The sequence below is a fragment of the Ipomoea triloba genome, chromosome 7 (genome assembly GCF_003576645.1).
Source record: "Ipomoea triloba cultivar NCNSP0323 chromosome 7, ASM357664v1".
In the NCBI taxonomy this organism is placed as follows: domain Eukaryota; kingdom Viridiplantae; phylum Streptophyta; class Magnoliopsida; order Solanales; family Convolvulaceae; genus Ipomoea; species Ipomoea triloba.
In genome coordinates, this window is record NC_044922.1 from 6,269,609 (window position 1) to 6,292,525 (window position 22,917).

The window sequence follows — 22,917 nt, forward strand, 5'->3', positions numbered from 1 at the left end:
TGGATATATATAATATAATTTTCATATATTGTCATGATATACGATTTTTGATTAAGTTATTGCAGAGTTTACAAAAGAATTTTACGTACTAAAAATCTTAAGTTACTCCCTTGGTGAATTTGTCATAAAAATAATCTGTGAAATTTGACATCTTCTTGTATTTCAAAAGTTATGGTTTAATTACCGTTGATGTTTAGTAAGAGAAATCATAAACTTTTAGGATTGTGCGTTTCACACACTTGAAGACATGGTCAAGTGTTTATTTGTTTATATCAGTTCTTATATCGTGGACCACGGTCCACAATGCATTGTGGACCGTGGTCCCAAAACGACGTCGTTTCAGTAAGTGGGAGACGGAGCCCGTAATTTACACTACAGTTCATCTCAAAAGATACTGCCTTACATTTGTTTTGATATTATCGAATGAAACTGTAGTTATATCGAAATGTAACGGTAGTTGTGTTGAAATGTAACTACAGTGTATATGTACTGATACTGAATAACAGTTTCACATTTGTGTTTTATATTATCGAATGAAACTGTAGTTATATCGAAATGTAACTGTAGTTGTGTTGAAATGTAACTGCAGTGTATATGAACTGATACTGAATAACAGTTTCACATTTGTGTTTTATATTATCGAATGAAACTGTAGTTATATCGAAATGTAACTGTAGTTGTGTTGAAATGTAACTGCAATATATATGAACTGATACTGAATAACAGTTTCACATTTGTGTTTTTATATTATCAAAGTTATATCAAAATGTAACTGTAGTTGTGTTGAAATGTAACTGCAGTGTATATGAACTGAAAGTGAGTGGCGCGAATTCATCCGTCTGTTTTCATTAATCAAAACGACGTCGTTTTGATGCGCGGTCCACGATATAATTTGCGTGTTTATATCTAACAACCATGTTTTGTCATCTTGTTATCTCATATATATATATATATATATATATATATATATATATATATATATATATATATATATATATTATCAAAGACTTGAACTGGTCAAGTAATTTAAGTAAAGTAGCTTTACCAGATCCAGACATTATTAAATTACTCGTTAGTTGTTGTATATATAGTACGTAAAGGAGTTGAAAATTAAAGCCAAGAAGTCAAGACTGAAAGAAAGAAAGAAAGCTGTCTAATTTCTCCCATTAATTATATTCCCTGAGAAGAGAATTGAAGAGAGTAGTGAGACATGGACGCAGTTGTGGACTTGCTGATCAACAAAGTAGCACAAACTGTGGAAGAAAACGCGAGCCTGATTCTTGGGATCAAGGATCAGGTGGAAGATCTGCTGGAAGAACTCAAGTCGTTCAAGGCATTCCTCATTGAAGCATCCAAGAAGAACGAGAGCTGTAATGCCAACGCTGTGCTGAGAGACGTGGTGCAGAAGATTCAGAAAGTGGTAGCCGATGCTGAGGATGCCATTGATAAATACCTTGTTGAGCGAAGGAACCACAGAGCCAGACCGGTCCTCAAGAGATGGGCGGAAAAAGTAAGTTATTATACCAAGGTTAATGAAGCTGCCAAGGAGATCGAGACCATTAAGAAAAGGGCGGAGAAAATCCGCCTAGATCATGCCCCTTCCCTCAAGAAACTCCAAGAAAATAATCCTCAGCTGGCGGTTCTCCAGGTATATATTTAATTTGAAGCATAAACTACTTTAGAATACATACTTTGTTCTTAGCTTGTGGTTAGAATTACTTGGAATACACATATAGTCAGATCAAATTAGAAAATAGAATCTAATTAATTTGTTTCTTTCTTATTTTTTAATGTGCATGGACTTTTGACTTTGAAAATGTCAATATATATATAAAAGCTTCTAATCTCCTGAGAATACATTTTTGGATAAAACTCAGAACCAATTTTAACCTTGTATTTGTAAAAATCTAAAAGATCAGAATAGATCAATTTTTTTTTTAAAAAAATGCAATAACATTTTCATAATTATTGTAAACTTTATTTTGCAAACTTAACACTCAAATATACAATTTGTAACAACTAAATATGCGAACCTGAATGAATTTTTACAAAATCAATAAAAAGCTAAATTTTAAATATAAATTGTATATGCTATACCCTAAGCACTAAGGCTATGTTTGGCAAATCTAGCTGAAAAGGTAGCTGAAAGTTGAAAAGTAGCTGAAAACTAAAAAGCTATAAGCTCGAAACTGAAATCTGAATAGCTGTTAAGCTAGCTATTATGAAGTATTTGGTAAAATTAGCTTTTTGAAAAGCTGATAAAGGTAAAAAGACTAAAAACGACATCTTCATACAATTTAAATTTAAATAGGTTTGTTTATATATTAAAATATAAAATAGTGAAATCAATATATTTTAATAAAATATAAAGTAGTTACATATATTTGAAAACATATAAAGTAAAATAAAATGTTCATAATTCATAAGATTAGTTCATACAAAAATCAATGTTATAAAACAAATGTCAAATTAAAATTACAATTAAACATATTGAAGAGAAAAAGTCAAAAAGGTTTAGCCAAAAAGATTTTAATTGGGAAGGGTAAATGATGTCATTTTCTTTAAAATAATAAGGTTAAAGATGGAAAAAAAAGTTAGGAAACTACTAGCTTATTTTGAAACGCTACCTTAGGTAGCGTTCAAAAATAAGCTCTTATTTTAAGCTACTAGTTTATTTTAGGAACATTACCAAACAGAGCTTATAGCTTATTAGTAGCTTAAAATAAGGTATAAGCTCCTAAATAAGCTTTGCCAAACAGACACTAAAAAGAGAACCTCTAAACCAAACCATTAAATTTAAATATCCGTATATATTTGAAGCAAAGAAGCATATATATATAACTTATTATTTATGCCAAGCACCTTTTGCATAAATGACATGTAGTGATTTTCTTATATGAGATCGAGCCTCAGTGGATACTACAATATAATAGAGTCAATTGTATTAAAAAAAACTTATTATTTATTAATATTAATCAATTAATTTATAACAATTTCAGAAAAGGACAAGCATTTTGGGTATAAAGATCTTATATTTATAAATCAAAATGTTTTAGATATTTTATTCCAGTTAATGTTAATATTAAATAAAGTAATAAATATACTAACAAGTTGATAGTGTAGACAATTACTCGATTGTTATACTATGGACCAGGTCCACTGTGCATTATGAGTTCTAGTTCGAATAAATTCAATAGATTCTAAACCATCAAACTAACGGGGTGTATTCAATCATGATTTTTGTAGACTTTTAAAATTTTTTAAAATAATAAATTTATTAAAATTTTTATTGACATTCATAGAGTCATTCAAAACTTTTTAAAACTTTGTAATACTCTATAAAAGTCTATATAAAAAATACTAATAAAATTTTATCAACTTTTTATTTTAAAAAGCTACAAAAGTCATTGAAATTCTAAATTCAATACATCCTTACAAACTTTCAACGATTTCGTTTCTTATCATTTAAAGTTTTCTTACAAAACAAATTATAATATATCATAAAAGTATTCTTATTCGTAGTAGCATGTTGTAAAAATAGAAAAAAAGAAAAATTATTACGAATATAAACATAAGAAGAATAAAAATCAAAATATACAAGTATTTATGTGAATATTATGAAACATATAGTAAAATTTGACGGTGATAGATGAAAAATTTGCTTTGTTCATGTATTTAGGGAGAAAAAGTTCTTAGAGAAAGTTTAAAAGTTTTGGAGAAAAGTTCGTAGAAAAGGATTAGAAGTTATTGATAAAAAGTTGGTAGAAATAAATGAAAAATCAAAATATCCACCGTAATATAATGAAGTAAAAAATATTATTTCAAATTTTTAGAGGAAGATTGTAAAGTTTAGGAGAGAAAAAAATTTGGTAGAGTTTAGGTATGAAGAAAATATAGGATAATGAAGAAAAAATAATTAGCTCTAGAGGGTTTGAAATGCACATTTGCCACTTTGTTTTCATCGTTTAACTCCCTCCCTAAAAACGTTAAATTGACTTTTTTGTATGACTTTCAGGGCTTTGCTGCCTCCCGTTTAAATATGGAGAAAAAAATATTATCCTTTTACCCAAAAAAAAAAGTTTAAATATGGAGAAAAAATAGAGTTTAAATAGATAGAAAAAACATTCAGAGTTGGTAAAAAGAAAATTTTGAAATCTTGAAGTTGAGGGTTGGATTTCAACTATTTATATTTGAAAATGAAAAGTCTACAGAAGTCATAAAATTAAAAAGTTATAAAAATTCATAACTTTTTGAATACCGCATAACTTTTAAAAACTCTTTAAAAGTTTTAATCCAATACCACCTGACTTTTAAAACTTCTTTTAAAATCTTGATGGAATACCGTATAACTTTTAAAGACTCCCTAAAAGTTTGAATTGAATACCTCCAAACTTTTAAAATTCATAAAAGTCTTTAAAAGTCTGTGAATGTCATGATTGAATACACTCCCTTAAAACTCTAGCTAAAACTAGGCGGCTGGAATATAATGATTGCCTAGTTGTCACTAGGGATGTCAATCGTGACCCGGAATTGACAGGCTCAATATATTTGGAAAAAAAAAAAGAGAGGAAAAGAATGTAATTTTAGTCCATTAATTGTTCATTACTAGCGATTTTAGTCCCTAAATATTTATCATTGTAATATACACCCTAACTCTTTTAAAAAATTACATTTCTAACCCATAGGGTAACAAAAATATTAAACTCTATTAAAATTTTACATAGTACATGGATAATTTAAACTTTTATTATCTTTGTTCTTGATAACATTATATATGTTAGTTTTGGTATTTCATCTGCAAAATAGATATTTGGCAATATTTTAACTTTTCCTTTTCAGTTGTGGCACATCGTCCGTTTTCTCCTTACATGACCATGTTAAAATCCATGTTTTTATTTTAGAAATGAAATAGCGACACTAAACAAGATTATAATTAAAGAAGAAACATTATTAAAAAGTAGTACTAAAATACACATGTACTAAGTAAAAATAAATATAGAAATAACACTATTTTACTTTTTTAATAAATAAATATAGAAATAACAACTACATATTTTTATGCCTTTTTTTTTTAAAAAATAAATATAGAAATAACACTATTTTACTTTTGATTGTTTGTTGTTATAAACTCTAGTTTTGATTGTGGATGTGTTAGGTGAATTGTGGACTTTTAATTTGATCTTTGGATTTATGGTTTATAGAGATTTTGATATTAGAGACTTAAAACTTAAATTAATTGTTCATGCTTGCATTATTTGTTTTTTGAATTGAAATATGGAAATGAAGATTTGAATTGATTAAATGATGTTGAAGTTTATGTTTTCAAAAAAAAATGTTTGAAGTTTATATTTATTAATGTAAATGTACTAGGTTATTAAACTAATATGTTTAGAATGTTAAGTTAAAAAATATAAATAATTTCAATTCAGTTTTCTTGATAAGCTCGATAGCCCAATTTTTAAAGTAGGGATGTCAATAGTGCTAGTCCTTTCAGTTTCGAGCTAACCCTATCAGGTTTCAAACTTATCCAGAGGACTCAATTAAAACTTTTGACATTTTAAAATTAACATTCTGAACTTTAAATATTAATAAACATGCTCTTTTACACTAATAAATATTCCATCTGTCCTATTTTATGTGTCTGGTTCAGTTAACAAGGCTTGACTGAAGTTATTTTAAATTTAATTTTTCATAATGTTAAGTTTAGTATTAGTATATAAAGTTTATATATTTAGAAACTAAATTTAAAGTACTATTGAACAAAAAAAATTAAATTGAAAAAAACTAATAACAAAAATAAGCAAATAAGAAAGAGTTGGTTTGATCAATAAATACTGAACATGACAAGTAAAATGGGAAAGAGGGATATAAACTTATACATACATCGTTCAATCAATATAAACCACAATTTATAAATTCTAACTAAAAATAATTGATATATTTATGCTATAATGTAATACTTATACTCCGTAATAAGTTTTTTTTTAAATTTATTTTAATAGAAAATATTTTTATTTTTTAATAAATTTATCAAAATTTTATTTATAAATTTAATAAAAATTACTAAAGATGAGCTTATATATAAATTCTCTATAAATATTGTTCCACATTGTTTGTGAAACAAAGAAAAGTCTTAATTAGTTTGAACTATTGAGTTAGCCCATTAAATATTGGGTCATCAGATTACCTGTTTCAATCTTATCGGGTCAGTTCATTGATTTCGAGCTAAAATTGAAATCCCTAGAGTTAAAGGATTTAAAACCCGATCAAAAAAATTTTGAAAAAGTCTGAACTGATAAACCTGACAACACAACAGGAGTAGCTTGATACCTAGAGGCTTCTTGATTGATATCCCTAGTAGCCACACCGTTTATGATTTATGAGAATTATTTAATAATAATAATAATAGTAGGATTGTAAAAATGTAGGATATATACTAAATTGTCTGTGAGTTAATTTGATTTTGCCTGAAATTGTTAGAAGGCTCCAGTGGTGGAGGAGGATGAAGTGATAGGGTTTGATGAAGAGGCTAAAACTATAAAGGATCGTCTTACCGAAAAATTAAATGATACGGTGATCATTTCAATTGTTGGAATGGCTGGATTGGGCAAAACAACATTGACCAATATGGTATTCAATGATCGCGAACTTCATTATGGTAGTTTCACTCGCCTTTGGCTTCACGTATCTAGAAACATGAATAGGAGACGAATATTCATGGACATTATAAGTGAATTTACCAAGGAACTCAGTGCTTACAACGAAATGAGGGACGAGCAATTAGCCCAAAGAATCAAGGAATTTTTGAAGGATGGGATGTATTTCATTGTTTTGGATGATGTATGGAAGACAACAGATTGGGATCATTTGAAAATTGCTTTTCCCAACAACCAGAAAGGCAGTAGAATATTGGTAACAACCCGTAATCTTGAAGTGGCTAATCATGTTGATTCTAAAAATGCTCCACACAAATTAAAATTTTTAGAACCTGGGGAAAGTTGGGAGTTATTACAAAAGAAAGTTTTCCACAAGGAAACTTGTCCTGAGCATCTTGCACCCACTGGGAGAAGCATTGCAAAGAAATGCAATGGGTTACCACTAGCAGTAGTGGTGATTGCTGGTGTCCTTGATAAAAACGACACAGCTGCAAGGTGGAAGGAGGTGGCTGAAGATCCGTTTCCATTAATCAATCGGGAAAGCCAAAGCTACAATGAACTGGTATCACTGAGTTACAATCAGTTGCCTAGCCACACAAAAGATTGTTTCCTTTATCTTGCAGCATTTCCAATGGGACATGAAATTCCTGTTTGGAAATTGATTTGCTTGTGGATTGCAGAAGGGTTTATTCCTTCATCCAAGAACATGGAGGGCACTGCTGAAACATATTTGAAGGATTTTGTGAATAGGAATTTGTTGATGGTAATGAAAAAGAGAGCCGACGGTGAAATAAAATCTTGCCGTCTTCATGACACATTGCACGAGTTCTGCAAATCTGAAGCTATGAAAAATAATCTCTTCCATGAGATTGATGGGGCAAAAATAGAAGGAAATAAGGATTATCGACGCTTGTGTATCCGCTCCAACCTTAGAAGCTTCATACATTCAGAGAGCAAGCCATCTGGTGAGCATATCCGCTCTCTTTTAACATCTACCAAATATGAAGTTCCAAAAGAGCACTTGGCAACTATCCCAAAATCCTACCCCTTTCTAAAAGTGTTTGATGTGGAAGAGCTCAAATTTGAAATATTGCCAAAAGAGTTTTATCAGCTATATCACATACGCTACTTGGCTATCACAACTGACCTCAAACTCTTTCCAAAACCATTCACCAACCTTTGGAATACCCAAACTCTTGTATTCAATACCTCCCAAAGTAGTGTTGAAGTTAAGGCTGAGATATGCAAGTTGACAAAACTAAGGCATCTTTTAGCCAATGCTTCTTTCGAATTCCCTACTCCCGAAAATTGCAGAGACAAGTGTGAAGACTTACAAACTCTTTCCTCCATTTCACCTAAGAGCTGCACAGAAGCTATCTTTGACAAGATGCCCAACCTTTTGAAATTGGGGGTTCGTGGGAATTTAGAAGAGCTTTTGGAGAAGAAGGGAGGAATTTGCTTGTTTGACAATATTGGAAACCAGCTGCATAAACTGCAGAATCTGAAGCTTGTTCACGAAACTGCCAATGGTCAGGGTAGCATATTAAGGAACTTTCCTCGGGCCGACAAATTACCGAGCAACTTAAGGAAGCTGACTTTATCCAACACATCCTTTGAGTGGAATGACATTTGCATATTGGGATCCCTGGATGGGCTGGAGGTCCTAAAGTTGGAGGAATTCGCGGTGAAGGGGGACTCTTGGGAGCTAAACAACACTGTTTTCAAGAGTCTCCAGTTCTTGCGCATTGGGAGAACGGACTTGGCTTACTGGACTTGTAAGGAGACTAGCTTTCCAGCACTGAAAAAGCTTTACCTCTTACATTGTACAAACCTTAATGCAGTCCCACTTGCCCTCAAGGATGTGAAAGGCCTTAAGTTTATGGAGTTGTTTTGTACCAACAAAAATGCTGCTACTTCTGCAAGAAACATAAAAGACTTCAAATCTGAAGGGCATGGGCAACTTGAGCTCTCCGTCTATCCTCCTGATCACTCAGGTTAACACTGATAGATGATGCATTATATTGCGCATTAACAAAAAGGTCAGTCATTTATTTTGTTACTTTTAATGTTCTCTAAAGTAAACCTATTATTATTGTTAGTTGTGATTATTATTGTCTTATATTGGTGCAGGAGTATCAAATAACATTTTCAATGTATGCATGGCTCCTCCGATCTAAGGCGCGCTTCTTATCACTATATATCTATCTTTGTGGCACTTTCTTTAATTTGTTCTTCTTTTATTCTCTTATTAAAATAAAGGCTGGCATGTATCTGATCTGTGCGATACTGGTACGTACGGTTTCATATGTGGAGCTCCAGCTGCAGTGTGGTGTGCTTGAATCTGAATTCCTGTGTTCATCTTTCTTTTTAAACATTTGGTCGACTATGTATCTGAACTATTCCAGTTTTAATTTAATACTTTTGATTCCTTCCAAAGTATTACGTTTTCCGAAATACAAGTAACAAACAGATTATTCATTATTTACTATTACATTTGTTAGTATAAGTATTACATTTCATTTTGATTCAACCCGTCTCACGAACAATGATACGTAGAACAATCTCATACAAGTTTTTGCCTAAAATGTAATACGGAGTATTATATTACCTAGCTAAGAAAATGAAGCTAATCAGATAAGAGTCTTGACCTGACCTAACAAGAGTATTATGAGCTTGTCATTGAATGTCAGCTCAGTCTTGACCTTGAGGCTTGGACCGGGCATTCTGACCAAGATGGGCATGTCAGGAATTAAGACCCACTTGTATTAATTTATAATGCTGTCGATTTTCCCAACGCATGTAGAACACATGGCGGACAATTGGACATGCCGAACGCCCAACATGTGTTCCCCTCCATCCCTTATAAATAGAGCATTTATTGCAAAGGTGAAGAGGGGCGGCTTTTTGGAAGCATTTACCCTCTAGAACACCAAAGACCTCGGGACCCTCTGACCCTCCGTCTTAACTACCTGAGCTACTATATTATAATCTCTACTCGTATCGATATACCCAAAAATATTTACACATCAAAAAGAGGCATTCTAATAATAGGTTAACACCCATTTCGTCATGTTACATGCTTACGTGGATGGTGAGTTGGCGTTTTTAAAAACTTTTTAAAATAAACTTTAAAAATAAAAATAAATAAATATAATTAAATTAAATAAAATAAAAAAAAATAAAAAAAAAAACTCGACCACCCCCTTCCCCGCCTCCTCCTTCGTGTCCGAACCAATTAAGCGCTTGAACTACTATTGCATACCTTGTTTTTGGATGGTTCGTGTTGTTTCTTATTATTTGTATTTTATCTCTTTTAGTTTTAGTTCATATCTCTTTTAGAAATATTATAACCACTACTTTAAAGGAGTGTTTGGTTCAAATATTAGAATAAAAATTAGAATAATAATTAAATACTTGGTAATTGAAATAGGTTGAAATATAAGAAGTCTCTTTGTTTGATAGAAACAAGCTAAGTATTGGAATCAAAATAAATGAATAAAATAAATATATAAAACATATATATACACAAACATATACCAGTTCCATATTGAATGCATGGACAATAATTTTTTATTTTTTTCTTTCACATTTTATTATTTTATTGTTCAAAACTAGAAGATGAGACTAAAGAATTTGAATCCAATAGTGTAATGAGTATCAAATAATGAACAAATTAAAACTGGAATAGTTGAGATAGTCATACAAATATAAGTTGTAACATGAAAAATGTTCTCAAAGAAAATTTGAAATTAAACGCACTATCTAGATAAAGTTTCACATATGAACCCGGCCTACAACCATATAGATACATGCCAACCTTTATTTTGAAAAAAAACAAAAAGAAAAAGAGAAAAACAACAACAACAACAACAAAGCAGCAAGTAATAAAATGCTCTGGAGAAGCCATATATCAGAAGATGTTATTTGATACTCCTGCACCATTATTTTTTAAAATTGCGAGAGATGTAAATTATAGTAACTCAATAGCTCAGCAGAAAGGATCTGTTCACTTTGAGCATAATCACTACACTATCGCTGCCAAAGGATTATTTGATACTCCTGCACCATTTTTTTTTAAAAAAAAATCAATAATAATATACTTTTGAGGAACTGTAAATTAAAGGTAACAGTACAAAAAAACTGACTGACCTTTTGATTTGTAGAAACGGGCGCCATTGCAATAGATGGAGTTGAAGTAGTCAGTGATGAGGAGGTAAAATACAGAGCTCCAAATAATCCCACTCCTTAAGTTTCTGGTCTCGTATATTCCTTGCAGAAGTAGCAGCCCGTTTGTTGGTATGAAACAAGTCAATAATCTTAAGGCTCTTCACATCCTTAAAGGAAAGTGGGATTTCATTAAGCTTTTCACATTGCAATATGTGAAGCCGTTTCAATGCTGGGAAGCTACTATGCTCACAAGTCCAGTACACCAAGTCCGTTCTCCCAATGCGCAAGAATTTGAGGCTCCTGAAAACAACATTAACATTCAGTTCCCAAGACTCTCCCTGGGCTGAAAACTCTTCCAACTTGAGGACCTCCACCTTGTCCAGGGATCCCAATACGCAAATGTCTTTCCAATCAAAGGACGTCTTGGATAAAGTCAGCTTTCTTAACCTGCTTGGGAATCTGTTAGCTTGTGGAATAATAGGCCGCGGTGTGCTAGCTTCATCACTGAAAGCTTCATGCATGAGTTTCAGATTTTCGAGTTTCTCCAGCTTTCGAATATTGTCAAACAAGCAAATTCCTCTTGATTCCTTGCTCTCTAGAAGCTCTGATACATTCCCACGGACGCCCAGTTTCTGAAGGTTAGGCGTCTTGTCAAAGATCTCTTCAGTGCAGCTTTTGGGTGATATAGTGGAAAGAGTTTGCAATTCAAAAGAGTTCTCTTTGCAACTTTCTGAATTAGGAGGGGGGAGTTGCAAAGAAGCATTAGATAGGATATGCCTTAGTTTTGGCATGTTCCATATCTCTGCCTTAACATCAACTGTACTTTGGGATGTATTGAACACAAGAGTTTGCAAGTTCCATAGATGAGTAAATAGTTTTGGAATGATATTGTTCTCAGTTGAGATAGCCCAGTATCGTAGTTGATATAACTGATAAAATTCTTTGGGCAATATTTCAAATTTGAGGGATTCAGCATCAAACACTTTGAGAAAGGGGTAGGACTTTGGGATAGTTGCCAAGTGCTGTTTTGGAACATCTAATTTGTGAGATGCTAGAAGAGAGCGGATGTGCTCACCTGATGGCTTGTACTCTGAACCTATGAAGTCTTCAAATGAGGAACGGATGCACAAGCGACGATACTTGTAGTGACTTACTTCTATTCTGTCCCCATCAATCTCATGGAATAGATCAGTTTTTGTAGCTTCATCCTTGCAAAACTCGTACAATTTGTCATGAAAGCGGCACATTTTGATTTCACCATCTGCTCTTTTTTTCAACACCATCAAGAGATTCCTGTTGACAAAATCCTTCAAGTATGTTTCAGCTGTGCGCTCCATGTTCCGCGGCTGGGATGGAGGAATAAATCCTTCGGCAATCCACAACCGAATCAGTTTCCAAACACAAACCGGAATGTTGCAAGATATAAGAAACAATTTTTTGTGTGGCTAGGCAATTGATTGTAACTTAATCTTACTAAATCATTGTAGCTTTGGTTTTCGCGATTGAGTATTGGTATAGGATTTTCGGCCGCCACTTCTTCCCAGGATGCAGCTCTGTCTTTCTTTATCAAGGACACCAGCGATAACCAATACTGCTAACGGTAACCCATAGCATTTTTGTGCAATGATTCTCCCCATGAGTTCAAGATGCGCAGGGAATCTTTGCTTGCGGAAAACTTTCATTTTTAATAACTCAAAACTTTCCTGACTCTCCAAAAATCTCAAGGCATGTGGCTTGCCATAAGAATCAGCATGTCTAGCCACCTCAAAATCACGTGTTGTAACCAATACTCTACTCCCATTCTGGTTATTAGGAAAAACAATTTTCAAAAGCTCCAAGTCTTCCACGTGCCAAACATCATCCATCACAATTAAATACTTCTCATCCTTCAAAAATTCCTTGATTTTTTCACCTAATTCTTCCTCTGACATGTTCTTGTAATCATTGGTTTGCTTGGTAAATTGTCTTATAATGTCCATGAATATTTCTCTCCTATTCATGCTTCTAGATACACAAACCTACACGCGAGGAAAAAGTTTATACTGAATTTCACTATCATTGAATACCATTTTGGTCAATGTGGTTTTATCCAACCCAGCCATTCCATCAATTGAAATGAAAATCGTATCTTTTGATTCTTCAATGAGACGATCCTTTATAGTTTTTGCTTCACCATAAAAACCTACCACACCATCATCATCCTCTTCAGCCTTAAAAAATTTCACAAGAAAATGATGCCAGGTCAGGGGACTTACTACATAAATAAAAATATATATAATATTTAACGGTTCAAGTGTTACTTATGAGAAAAAGTGTAATAGTAATCATGGATAAATTAATTTATTATTCCGTATTAATTATGAAGGAAAACATAATACTTATGAGAAAAACTGTAATAGATAAATTGATTGTAACTTATAAGGAGATGTGTAATATTTAATAGGAAAAATATAATACTTTTAAATTAAAATGTAATATTTAGGGGTTTAAAGTTACAATACTTGTGAAAAACTCATCTCTCAGATAAGGATCCATAAGATGGTTTCGTAGGAGATTTTGTCATTGTTTAATTGTATGGGTCACACTTGTGAGAGACCATCTCACGAATCCTTATCCGTGAGACAGTTCAGGTCAATATGCAAATGTAATACTTATATGGTTGCAGTTAGCAATATGCGCTAGTTGGACGATAGACTAGCGCCTAGACGGTGCCTAACCAGCAACCTATAAAAAAAATAGTGCATGTATGTGGGTGTATGTCATATATATATATATGAATATAATAAAAAAATAGCAAGGTTGACTCAGTCATGTTAACTCGTTAACTTGGCCGAATTCGCCACCGACTCGGCCGAGTTAGGCACTAGACAGCCGCCTAAGGAGCAATTCGCCTCGGTCTAGGAGCGCCTAACGCTTAGGCGGCCGCCTAGGCCGATTTTTGCAACAATTTGCTACTACTAATTAGGAATAAAATGTTTGTTATATCTTGATGTAAAAATATTATTTAAAAATAAGATAATTAAAACATTAGAAATATTTGAAAAGATCAAAATATCATTTATTTAGCAATAATATATTATTTACAATGAATTTATTAACTCATATATAATAAATTAATTATAAATACATATCAATTTCAAACGGAGATTACACTAATTATCATTCATACTTATGACCTATTGAGAAGCCTGGAGAATGATGTGTGCAGACTTGAAGAATTGAAGGAAGAAGAATTATTGTATTGATTCTGAGTTTTGTACATTTGAAAAACTGAATTTACAAGCATCACAACACTACTATATACTGAGGTTGGAAGGAGACTTGCAACAGAAAAACAGAATGTGAAAGCCTAACTAATTCAGTTACAGGAGCCTAACTGATGCTAGCAGTGAATCAAGTAGGCTCATCTCTATGTGTTGATACCCCCCCGCAAGCTGGAGGATACATGTTATGAAGACCCAGCTTGGATATCAAATTGTTGAAGGTAGGTGTAGCATGGGGCTTAGTGAAGACATCAGCTAACTGGTTGCCAGTAGTGACATGTAGCAGCTTCAAGACTCCCTTTTGCAGTTTCTCCCTTACCAAATGACAATCAATTTCAATATGCTTTGTTCTTTCATGAAAAACTGGGTTCTCAGCTATAGCTATAGCTGATTTACTATCACAGTATAATGTGGCTGGATGATTCTTGATGACCCCTAAATCTTGTAGTAAATAGACAAGCCACTGAATTTCACAAGTTGCTGCTGCCATTGCCCTGTATTCTGCCTCAGAGGAACTTCTGGAAATGGTCACTTGCTTCTTAGATTTCCAAGAGACCAGTGTGGTGTCAAGAAACATGCAAAATCCTGTGACAGACCTCCTTGTATCTGGACAAGCAGCCCAATCAAAGTCAGTGAAACCTTTGAGCTGTAATGAAGAAGTGGCAGAGAAGAACAACCCCTGACCTGGAGCTGCTTTGATGTATCTTAAAATCCTGTGAGCTGCCTGTATGTGTATGTCAGTAGGGCAGTCTAAAAACTGAGACAGTTGTTGAGTAGCATAGCTAATATCTGGTCTTGTAATAGTAAGGTAGAGTAGCTTTCCTACAAGCCTCCTGAACTGAGAGTTGTCCTCAAGTTTGGTACTAATAGTTTTGCTGTACTTGATAGAAGTAACCATTGGAGTTTTAGCTGGTTTGCATTGTAGGAAACCTGTTTCTTCAAGCAAATCTAATGTGTATTTCCTTTGTGTCATAGAGATCCCTTTACTGTTCCTTGCAATTTCCAAACCTAAAAAAAACTTTAAGGGACCTAAGTCCTTGATGTGGAACACACTGTCTAGGTGTTCTTTAATTTGTTGCACTTGACTTAGGTCAGGACTTGCAAGGATCACATCATCAACATAGACAAGTAGGGCAACAAAATCAGCACCTTTGCCCCTGATGAACAAGGATGAATCAGCAACAGCTTGTTTAAAGCCCATCTTTAACAATGCCTGAGTTAACTTGAGATTCCACTGTCTACTAGCTTGTTTTAAACCATATAGAGACTTCATCAATTTGCATACTTGACCATGCTTGAGAGGAGTGAAACCAGGGGGTAGTGTCATGTATACTTCCTCATTTAGGTCCCCATGTAGGAAGGCATTATTTACATCTAATTGATGAAGGGCCCAACCTTTGACAGCAGCAACTGCTAGCAGCATTCTGACAGTGGTAATTTTGGCAACAGGACTGAATGTGTCTAGGTAGTCCAATCCAGGTGTTTGAGTATATCCCTTGGCTACAAGTCTAGCCTTGTACCTTTCAATGCTTCCATCAGCTTTAAGCTTGGTTTTGAATACCCACTTGCAGCCTATTGGCTCCTTGCCAGGAGGCAGATCTGTGATTACCCAGGTATTATTGGCTTGCAATGCACTAATCTCAGACTCCATGGCTTTCTTCCAACAATCCTTTTTAATGGCCTCATTGTAATTCTTTGGTTCTTTAGCATCCAAGACATTTGCAGCAAACACTTTGTAACCTGTTGATAGACTGTCATAAGACATAAACTTTGATATTTCATGTGGGGAAGTTCTTCTAGTAGCAGCATTTTGACATGTATAATCATTGAGATAAGCAGATTGTATCCTTGTTCTGGTTGACCTCCTTGGTTGATGTGTGGGGTTTGATTCTACATTAGCAGGTTCATTAGTTTGTTCTGGTTCCATGGACTGAACTCCAGGTGGATTACTGACAGGGATATGCTCATCAGTGTCTAAGTATGATACTGTTTCTGCTGGTAACACCAAATTGGAAGGTTGTATGTCTTGTGAAATCTGAAAAGGGAAAACATCCTCATAGAATGAGACATCTCTGGATAGGAACACCTCTCTTGTGTTTATATCAAGGAGTTTGTACCCTTTCACACCCTTGGCAAAGCCTAAAAAGATGCATTTTCTAGCTCTTGGTGAAAGTTTGTCTCTATGACAACTAGGAATGGCAGCAAAGGTTAGACACCCAAACACTCTAAGGTGTTGGTATTGTGGCATTTTGTTGAAGAGAACTTGATAGGGGACCTTGTTATTTAAAGCAGCAGATGGGAGTCTATTGATTATATATACTGCATGAAGTATACAGTCCCCCCAAAATTCTTCAGGGAGATTAGCCTGAAACCTTAAGGCCCTTGCCATGGATAAGATGTGGCCATGCTTTCTCTCAACCACACTGTTTTGTTGAGGAGTATACACACAAGATTTTTGGTGGAGAATGCCCTTGCTTTGAAAGAACTCATCCATTAGAAATTCCTTTCCATTATCAGTCCTTATGCTTTTAACACATTTCCCAAACTGTGTGCTGATCAGTTCACAAAAGGATTGCACAAGCTGCCTGACCTCACTCTTCTGTCTCATAAGATAAATCCATGTAGCTCTGCTATAATCATCAACCAGGGTTAAAAAATATTGGTGGCCATATATGGTGGGAACATGATATGGCCCCCAAATGTCAGCATGTATGAGATCAAAACAGGCATCTGAAAAAGAAGAGCTAGACTGAAATGGTAACCTTCTTTGTTTTGCAAAATGACAATATTCACATACAGTGGGGGTATCATTACAAACTTTATTGTCTAAGGTATGGAGGAATCTTATTTTTCCTTCAGAAGCATGGCCCAATCTAGCATGCCAAAAACTACAAACATTAACAGTTGGTTTACAATGATTGAAAACTGGAAAAGTGAGTTGATAAAGCCCTTTCTTCAGCTCAGCCATACCAATCATCCTCCCATGGTGTTGAGCCTGTATAATACACTGATTAGAGTGGAATAATATGGTGCAATTTGATCCTTTAACAAGTTCACCCAAGGAGATCAAATTATAATGGAATATGGGCACACATAGAACATTCTGCAACCTTAGTTCATCAGATAATTGAACACTCCCAATGTGAGACACCTGAGCATGATGTCCATTTGGCAAGTCAACATATATTCCCTACACTCTCTTGGGAGTTTGTAGTAAATGTACATTGCAAATGATGTGGTGTGTAGCACCACTATCCAGAATCCACATGGAACCAGAATTTGCCATCTTCCTACTAGAGTCAGAAAGATTACCTTCCATTCTTGCATCAGGAATGAAATTTGCTGATATGGCATTTGCATGAGGAATGTTTTCAGTGCTGCCAGCCTTCTCTTGTTGCATAAACTCCAGAAATTTCCTGTAATCCTCTTGACTGAAAGGAGAACTGAACTCTGAACTGCCAATTTCTTGCACAGGTGTTTGAACTTGATTTGCTGACCCTAGACCTTTGTTTCTTGGCTTCCAACCAGGAGGATAGCCATGTTTCTTGTAGCATTTTTCAACAGTATGTCCTGTGTATCCACAATAACTACACACAGGTTTCTGCTTCTGATTAGGAAAAGATCTTCTGCTGTTGTTATCAGATCTTGTGAAGAAAGCACTTGCCCCTCCTAGGCTATCTCCTAAGGCATTATTTCCAGTAGTAACTTGCCTTTCTTGTTGAGAAACCATGGCAAAGGCTTCTCCAACATCAGGTAAGGGTTTCATCAACATGATTTGGTTCTTAGTGTTGTTGAAATTTTCATTAAGGCCAATAAGGAAGGCAGACAACATATCATTCTCTAATTGAGTTGTGATTTTCTCAGTCAGTTTACTACCACATACACAATTAGGCAAACACTGACAGGAAGGAATAGGTCTTAGAACAAGTAATTCATCCCATAGCAACTTCAACTGTGTAAAGTATTCATTTACAGATGAGGTACCTTGTTTAGTCTGATAGATTTCAGACTTAATCTCAGCGATGCGAAACACGTCCTGCTGACTGAAGCGTTTCTTCAGATCCTTCCATACGCCTTCAGCCGTGTTGATCCATAGCACGCCGCGTCCTATAGTAGGTGAAACTGCTCTGAGGATCCAGGACAGCACCATTGTGTTACATTGATCCTAGTAAAAATACTTGGGATCGGTTTCACTGGGAATCACCATTGTACCATTTACGAAGGCGATTTTGTTCTTCGATCTCAAGGCCATTTCCATGGCTCTCGCCCAGGCGTGATAGTTTACTCTGCCTTCTAATGGTGCTGTCACAAGCTGTAGTGACGGACTTTCATTTGGATGGAGGTGTAAGGGATTAGCTCGGTCGTTGAGATCAAAAACAGGAGTCGATCCCAGATTTGGAATCGCATGTGTGGAACCTGCTAGGTTTTCTCCTCCTTCCACTTGGGGAACTGGATTAGCCATTGTTGAAGGCCAAACCATGTTAGCTGCAGGTGTACGCCAGGCCATAGTCTCACTGCTCTGATACCATATTGAGAATGATGTGTGCAGACTTGAAGAATTGAAGGAAGAAGAACTATTGTATTAATTCTGAGTTTTGTACATTTGAAAAACTGAATTTACAAGCAGCACAACACTACTATATACTGAGGTTGGAAGGAGACTTGCAACAGAAAAACAGAATGTGAAAGCCTAACTAATTCAGTTACAGGAGCCTAACTGATGCTAGCAGTGAATCAAGTAGGCTCATCTCTATGTGTTGATATGACCTGATCATGGATGTATCAAACATCAATATATGGGTCTTGAATAAATTTAGAATGTTAGTAGTAAAATTGTGCCCATTAATATACTGGATATATGAGATGAGTGAAGTGTAACCAGAAGGATAATATTAATAGAAAAATGCGCTTTTGGTCCTCAGCCCCAATTGTTCTTTACTAGTTGCTTTAGTCCCTAAAATTTTACCATAGTAGTATACACTCTTAACTCTTTAAAAAAGTTTCAATTTTAACCTTTGAAACAACAAAACTATTACATTCTATTAAAATTTACTCAACACATGAATATGTTAGTACTTTTTAATGTTTCTTTTTGTAATTATAATCTTCTTTAATTAGTCTTGATATTTCATTTGTAAAATACAAACTTTCATTTTAATTAAAAAATTCTTGTAGGAAAAATAGGAAAGATGTACCACAATTGAAGAAGAAAAATTTAAAGAATAAATGATACTCCGTAATAAAATTTTAAAATAATCATATACTAAATAAAATTTTAATAGAGCTTAGTAATTTTGTTCTTATAGAATTAAAAATGTATTTTTTTTGAAGAGTTAGGAATATATATATATATATATATATATATATATATATATATATATATATATATATATATATTACAATTTAGAATGTTAGTAGTAGAAATTTATAAAATCTATGGTCAAACTAGTAATTCACAATATTTAAGTTAAAACATTTTCATATTAAATTTTTAATCTTGAAATAAAATAGTGAAATCTTCATCCAGTCTCAATAACAATAGAAATGTCAAATATAATACATCCATACAACATATCATCTCTAATTCTAACACCAAGCTAAGAATCTTAGATTCTAACAACAACGTAACAAGAACATAGGATAGTATTCTAAAGCGCGCTTATGCGTGTTATACCATAGGGATGTGAGTAGTGTAAATATATAGTTGGACGACATACCTACCTGGAGAAGCGCTGACGGCCGCTGAGGATTATTAAGCGAACCGCCTTGGAGGGAATGGGCAAGCTCATCTACACGGATTTTCTCCGCCCTTTTCTTAATGCTCTCCATCTCCTTGGCATAATAACTTACTTTTTCCCCCCATTTCATGAGGACTCTTCTGGCTCTGTGCTCCCTTCGCTCTACAAGGTATTTATCAATGGCATCTTCAGCATCAGTTCCAACTTTCTGAATCTTCTGCACCACCTCTTTGAGTACAGCTTTGTCATTCTTGGCTGCTTCACTGAGATATGCCCTCAACCACCTGAGTTCGCTCAGCAGATCAGATCTTCCACCTGATCCTTGATCCCAAGAATCAGCGTCGCGTTTTCTTCCACAGTCTGTGCTACCTTGTTTATCACCAAGTCTACAACTGCGTCCATGCCGCACTCTCTCAGTCTCTCAATGGCCTGGGAGAATGATCGAATTGAAGAAAAAACCAGATAGGCCACTGATACAGCTTAATTGCTTTCAAGTCTTGCCTAGCTTCTTGGCTTTCTACTCCTTTGATGTGTGATCTGATATATATATACAACTAATAATGTTTTCTTCCGATTAATTAAATTACTTGACCCGCAATTCAAGTTTTTGATAATATTATCTTCCCATGTCACCTACAAATAATGAAACAGTTCAGGATAGTCAAATGGTATTAAATATATCAAGTTGCTCTAATAATTGTCTTTAGTTATGGATAGTATATTAATTGTGATTCTTAATGAAAATGAAGGAAATAACAGTCAATTCATGAAGTTGGTTGAGAGGTAACAAGACGACAAAACATGGTTGTTACTTGTTAAGTATATATAATTAAGGAGCACTGCATTAATTATACTCAAGGGAGTGGGTTCGAGCCTCAGTGGAGTCAACTGTTGACTCTTTGTGCTTCATTGGATTGAGAAAGTAGTTATGAACATATACTACATTGTAACAGAGTCACTAGTACTAAAAAAAAAAAGCATTGCATTTACTTCTTCTAGAAGGGACACTCCCGGCAATAGTTGACTGAAAAATTAGACGTTGATACAAATTACAAAATCATGCACCTAATTAGAAAATTTTAATAGTCAAGAACCAAATATAATTCATACATGTATAATAATCAAGGTTCCAAAATAAAAATTTAAAAGAATTTCTAATATTAAGCGTCCATTTGGAAACTTGGAAAACCAATTTATTTTTTAGTGTTTGGTACTCAAGAAAATTACAATAAAAGGGAAATATTCATTATGATCAATAGAAAAAATGCATAATTTGACTGAAAATGTCTTCTTAATTTTTCAGTAGGAAAACATTTTCTGGATTCTTTATTTTTCATCTCTCTTCCCTCCTTTCTTTTTCAAGATAGTTTCCGGATTATAATTATTACTATCACACCACAACATCACCATCACCACCACCACCACTGTCACGCCACCGCCACCAATATCACCACCACCACTATCGCACCACCGCGCGCAACCAATACCACAACCACGCACCACCACCATCACCATCACTACCACCACAAACACCAGCACCAACACCACCACCACTAACATAACCACCAACACCCCGTCGCTGCCACTACCACACCACCACCAAAATCACCATCGTTACTACCACACCACCCATCACCACCACCACAACCACCATCGTTACTACCACAAATACCACCACCATCATCCCCACCAGCACCACAACACCACCATCACCACATATTATTATTATAACAAATAATATGTTCGTTTTCAGGAAAATGAACCAAACATTAAAAAAAATATAATTTCTTAATTTTCAGGGGAAAAATAATAACTTTTTGAAATTCAATCAAACACACAAAAGAATTAAATATTTGAATATTTTTTAAAAAACATTTTCCAAGTTTTCAAATTGACACAGTGTGTGCAAACCTTCACACGGTGATGGTTAAACCTTTACCTAAAGTGTGAACCATCAGATGGTGATACTGATGGCGAAGATAATATTATTTGACCGATTCTTTGATAATATTTTTTCCTATCACAATCAATTTCAGTAATATTGTAAGTGATAGCTCCTCAAGAATTTAATATAGCAAGTTGCCCAAATCTCCAGGGCTATTTTATTATATGCAAATTTTTAAAACATAAATAAAAAAGGGTCATACTTGTGTCAGACCGTCTCACGGATCCTTATTCGTGAGACGGGTCGGGTCGGGTCAAGGCACCATGCAAATGTCAATATGTCATACTTATATGTGCAAATGTCATACTTATATGCTCAAATATAACAGTAATTAAGAATACAATTTTGTTACTTATTAGAGAAAAAGAAATACATTTTTCATAATAAGTAATATTGACAAATGCCCCTTACTTATAAGGGCAAATATAATACTTTTGTGGAGAAATGTAATACTTTTAAATCGAAATGTAAAAGTATTTTATTTTCCCTTAAAAGTATTACATTTACCCTTATAAGTAACAAAAACTTTATTCCTGATTAGTATTACATTTGAGCATATAAGCGTCACATTTGCATCTTGACCCGACCCGACCCGACCCGAACCGACCCGACCCGACTCATGGTTAGACGATCTCTCACAAGTTTTTGCCATAAAAAATATTACTCGACAATGAATTGAATGAATTCGAAGTTGATTAAAGTCATCAAACCAAGCCAAACATCTTGTGTTCAGTTGGCAACTCTGTGACTCTCCTTGAGGAAAGTTCACAAGATCAAACCTCGGTGATATGATGCGATATTGATTCTTTGGGCGGTATACCTTGCACACATGCAATTGTAGCTTGTAATTTTCACAGGGTTGGGTATGGATCATAGGTGCCGCCGCTAGTCTTCACAATTGAATACTACAGAAGGAGTTATGGAGGTGACTTCTATCCACCGACTTCAAATAATCAGTGAACTAATCTAAGCACATGCCTTCCATCGCTTTCGGCTACACGTTGAGAACGCCTGGGTCAACAACAAACACGTCGATTTTCCAATGAAATCGATTATGCCAACAACATTGTGGGATACAAAAATAAGTATATGTATCTATAATATTGGCTTTTCTCCAATGAAGAAGGTGATTGTTCGTCGGTCGTTGA

General features: G+C 34.4%; 3 protein-coding genes across 3 annotated transcripts; 1 reads left to right on the forward strand and 2 right to left on the reverse strand.

Moving 5' to 3' along the window:
* The first annotated feature begins 1,210 nt into the window (after positions 1–1,210).
* On the forward strand, positions 1,211–8,655 carry LOC116025530 (putative late blight resistance protein homolog R1A-10). Its single transcript, XM_031266774.1, has 2 exons — positions 1,211–1,648; positions 6,481–8,655. The coding sequence occupies exons 1-2, from the start codon at positions 1,211–1,213 to the stop codon at positions 8,653–8,655; spliced, it is 2,613 nt and encodes an 870-aa protein (XP_031122634.1).
* A 1,819-nt stretch (positions 8,656–10,474) lies between these two features.
* On the reverse strand, positions 10,475–12,825 carry LOC116026297 (putative late blight resistance protein homolog R1B-16). Its single transcript, XM_031267777.1, has 2 exons — positions 10,806–12,825; positions 10,475–10,715 (listed from the first exon to the last, which is right to left on the reverse strand). Exon 1 carries the CDS (start codon positions 12,158–12,160, stop codon positions 10,856–10,858), a length of 1,305 nt encoding a protein of 434 aa, XP_031123637.1. The 5' UTR covers positions 12,161–12,825; the 3' UTR covers positions 10,475–10,715; positions 10,806–10,855.
* Positions 12,302–12,925, reverse strand: LOC116025532 (disease resistance protein RPP13-like). The gene is made up of 2 exons (XM_031266777.1): positions 12,890–12,925; positions 12,302–12,841 (listed from the first exon to the last, which is right to left on the reverse strand). The coding sequence occupies exons 1-2, from the start codon at positions 12,923–12,925 to the stop codon at positions 12,302–12,304; spliced, it is 576 nt and encodes a 191-aa protein (XP_031122637.1).
* Positions 12,926–22,917: the final 9,992 nt, after the last annotated feature.

What these genes read in the sequence shown, in the direction of transcription:
- LOC116025530 (XM_031266774.1), top strand. Translation starts at nt 1,211, where the DNA reads ATGGACGCAGTTGTGGACTTGCTGATCAACAAAGTAGCACAAACTGTG. An exon ending in CTCAGCTGGCGGTTCTCCAG is followed by an intron (nt 1,649 to 6,480) that starts GTATATATTTAA and finishes TGAAATTGTTAG; the next exon opens with AAGGCTCCAGTGGTGGAGGA.
- LOC116026297 (XM_031267777.1), bottom strand. Translation starts at nt 12,160, where the DNA reads ATGGAGCGCACAGCTGAAACATACTTGAAGGATTTTGTCAACAGGAAT.
- LOC116025532 (XM_031266777.1), bottom strand. Translation starts at nt 12,925, where the DNA reads ATGGCTGGGTTGGATAAAACCACATTGACCAAAATG. An exon ending in AAACCACATTGACCAAAATG is followed by an intron (nt 12,842 to 12,889) that starts GTATTCAATGAT and finishes CCTCGCGTGTAG; the next exon opens with GTTTGTGTATCTAGAAGCAT.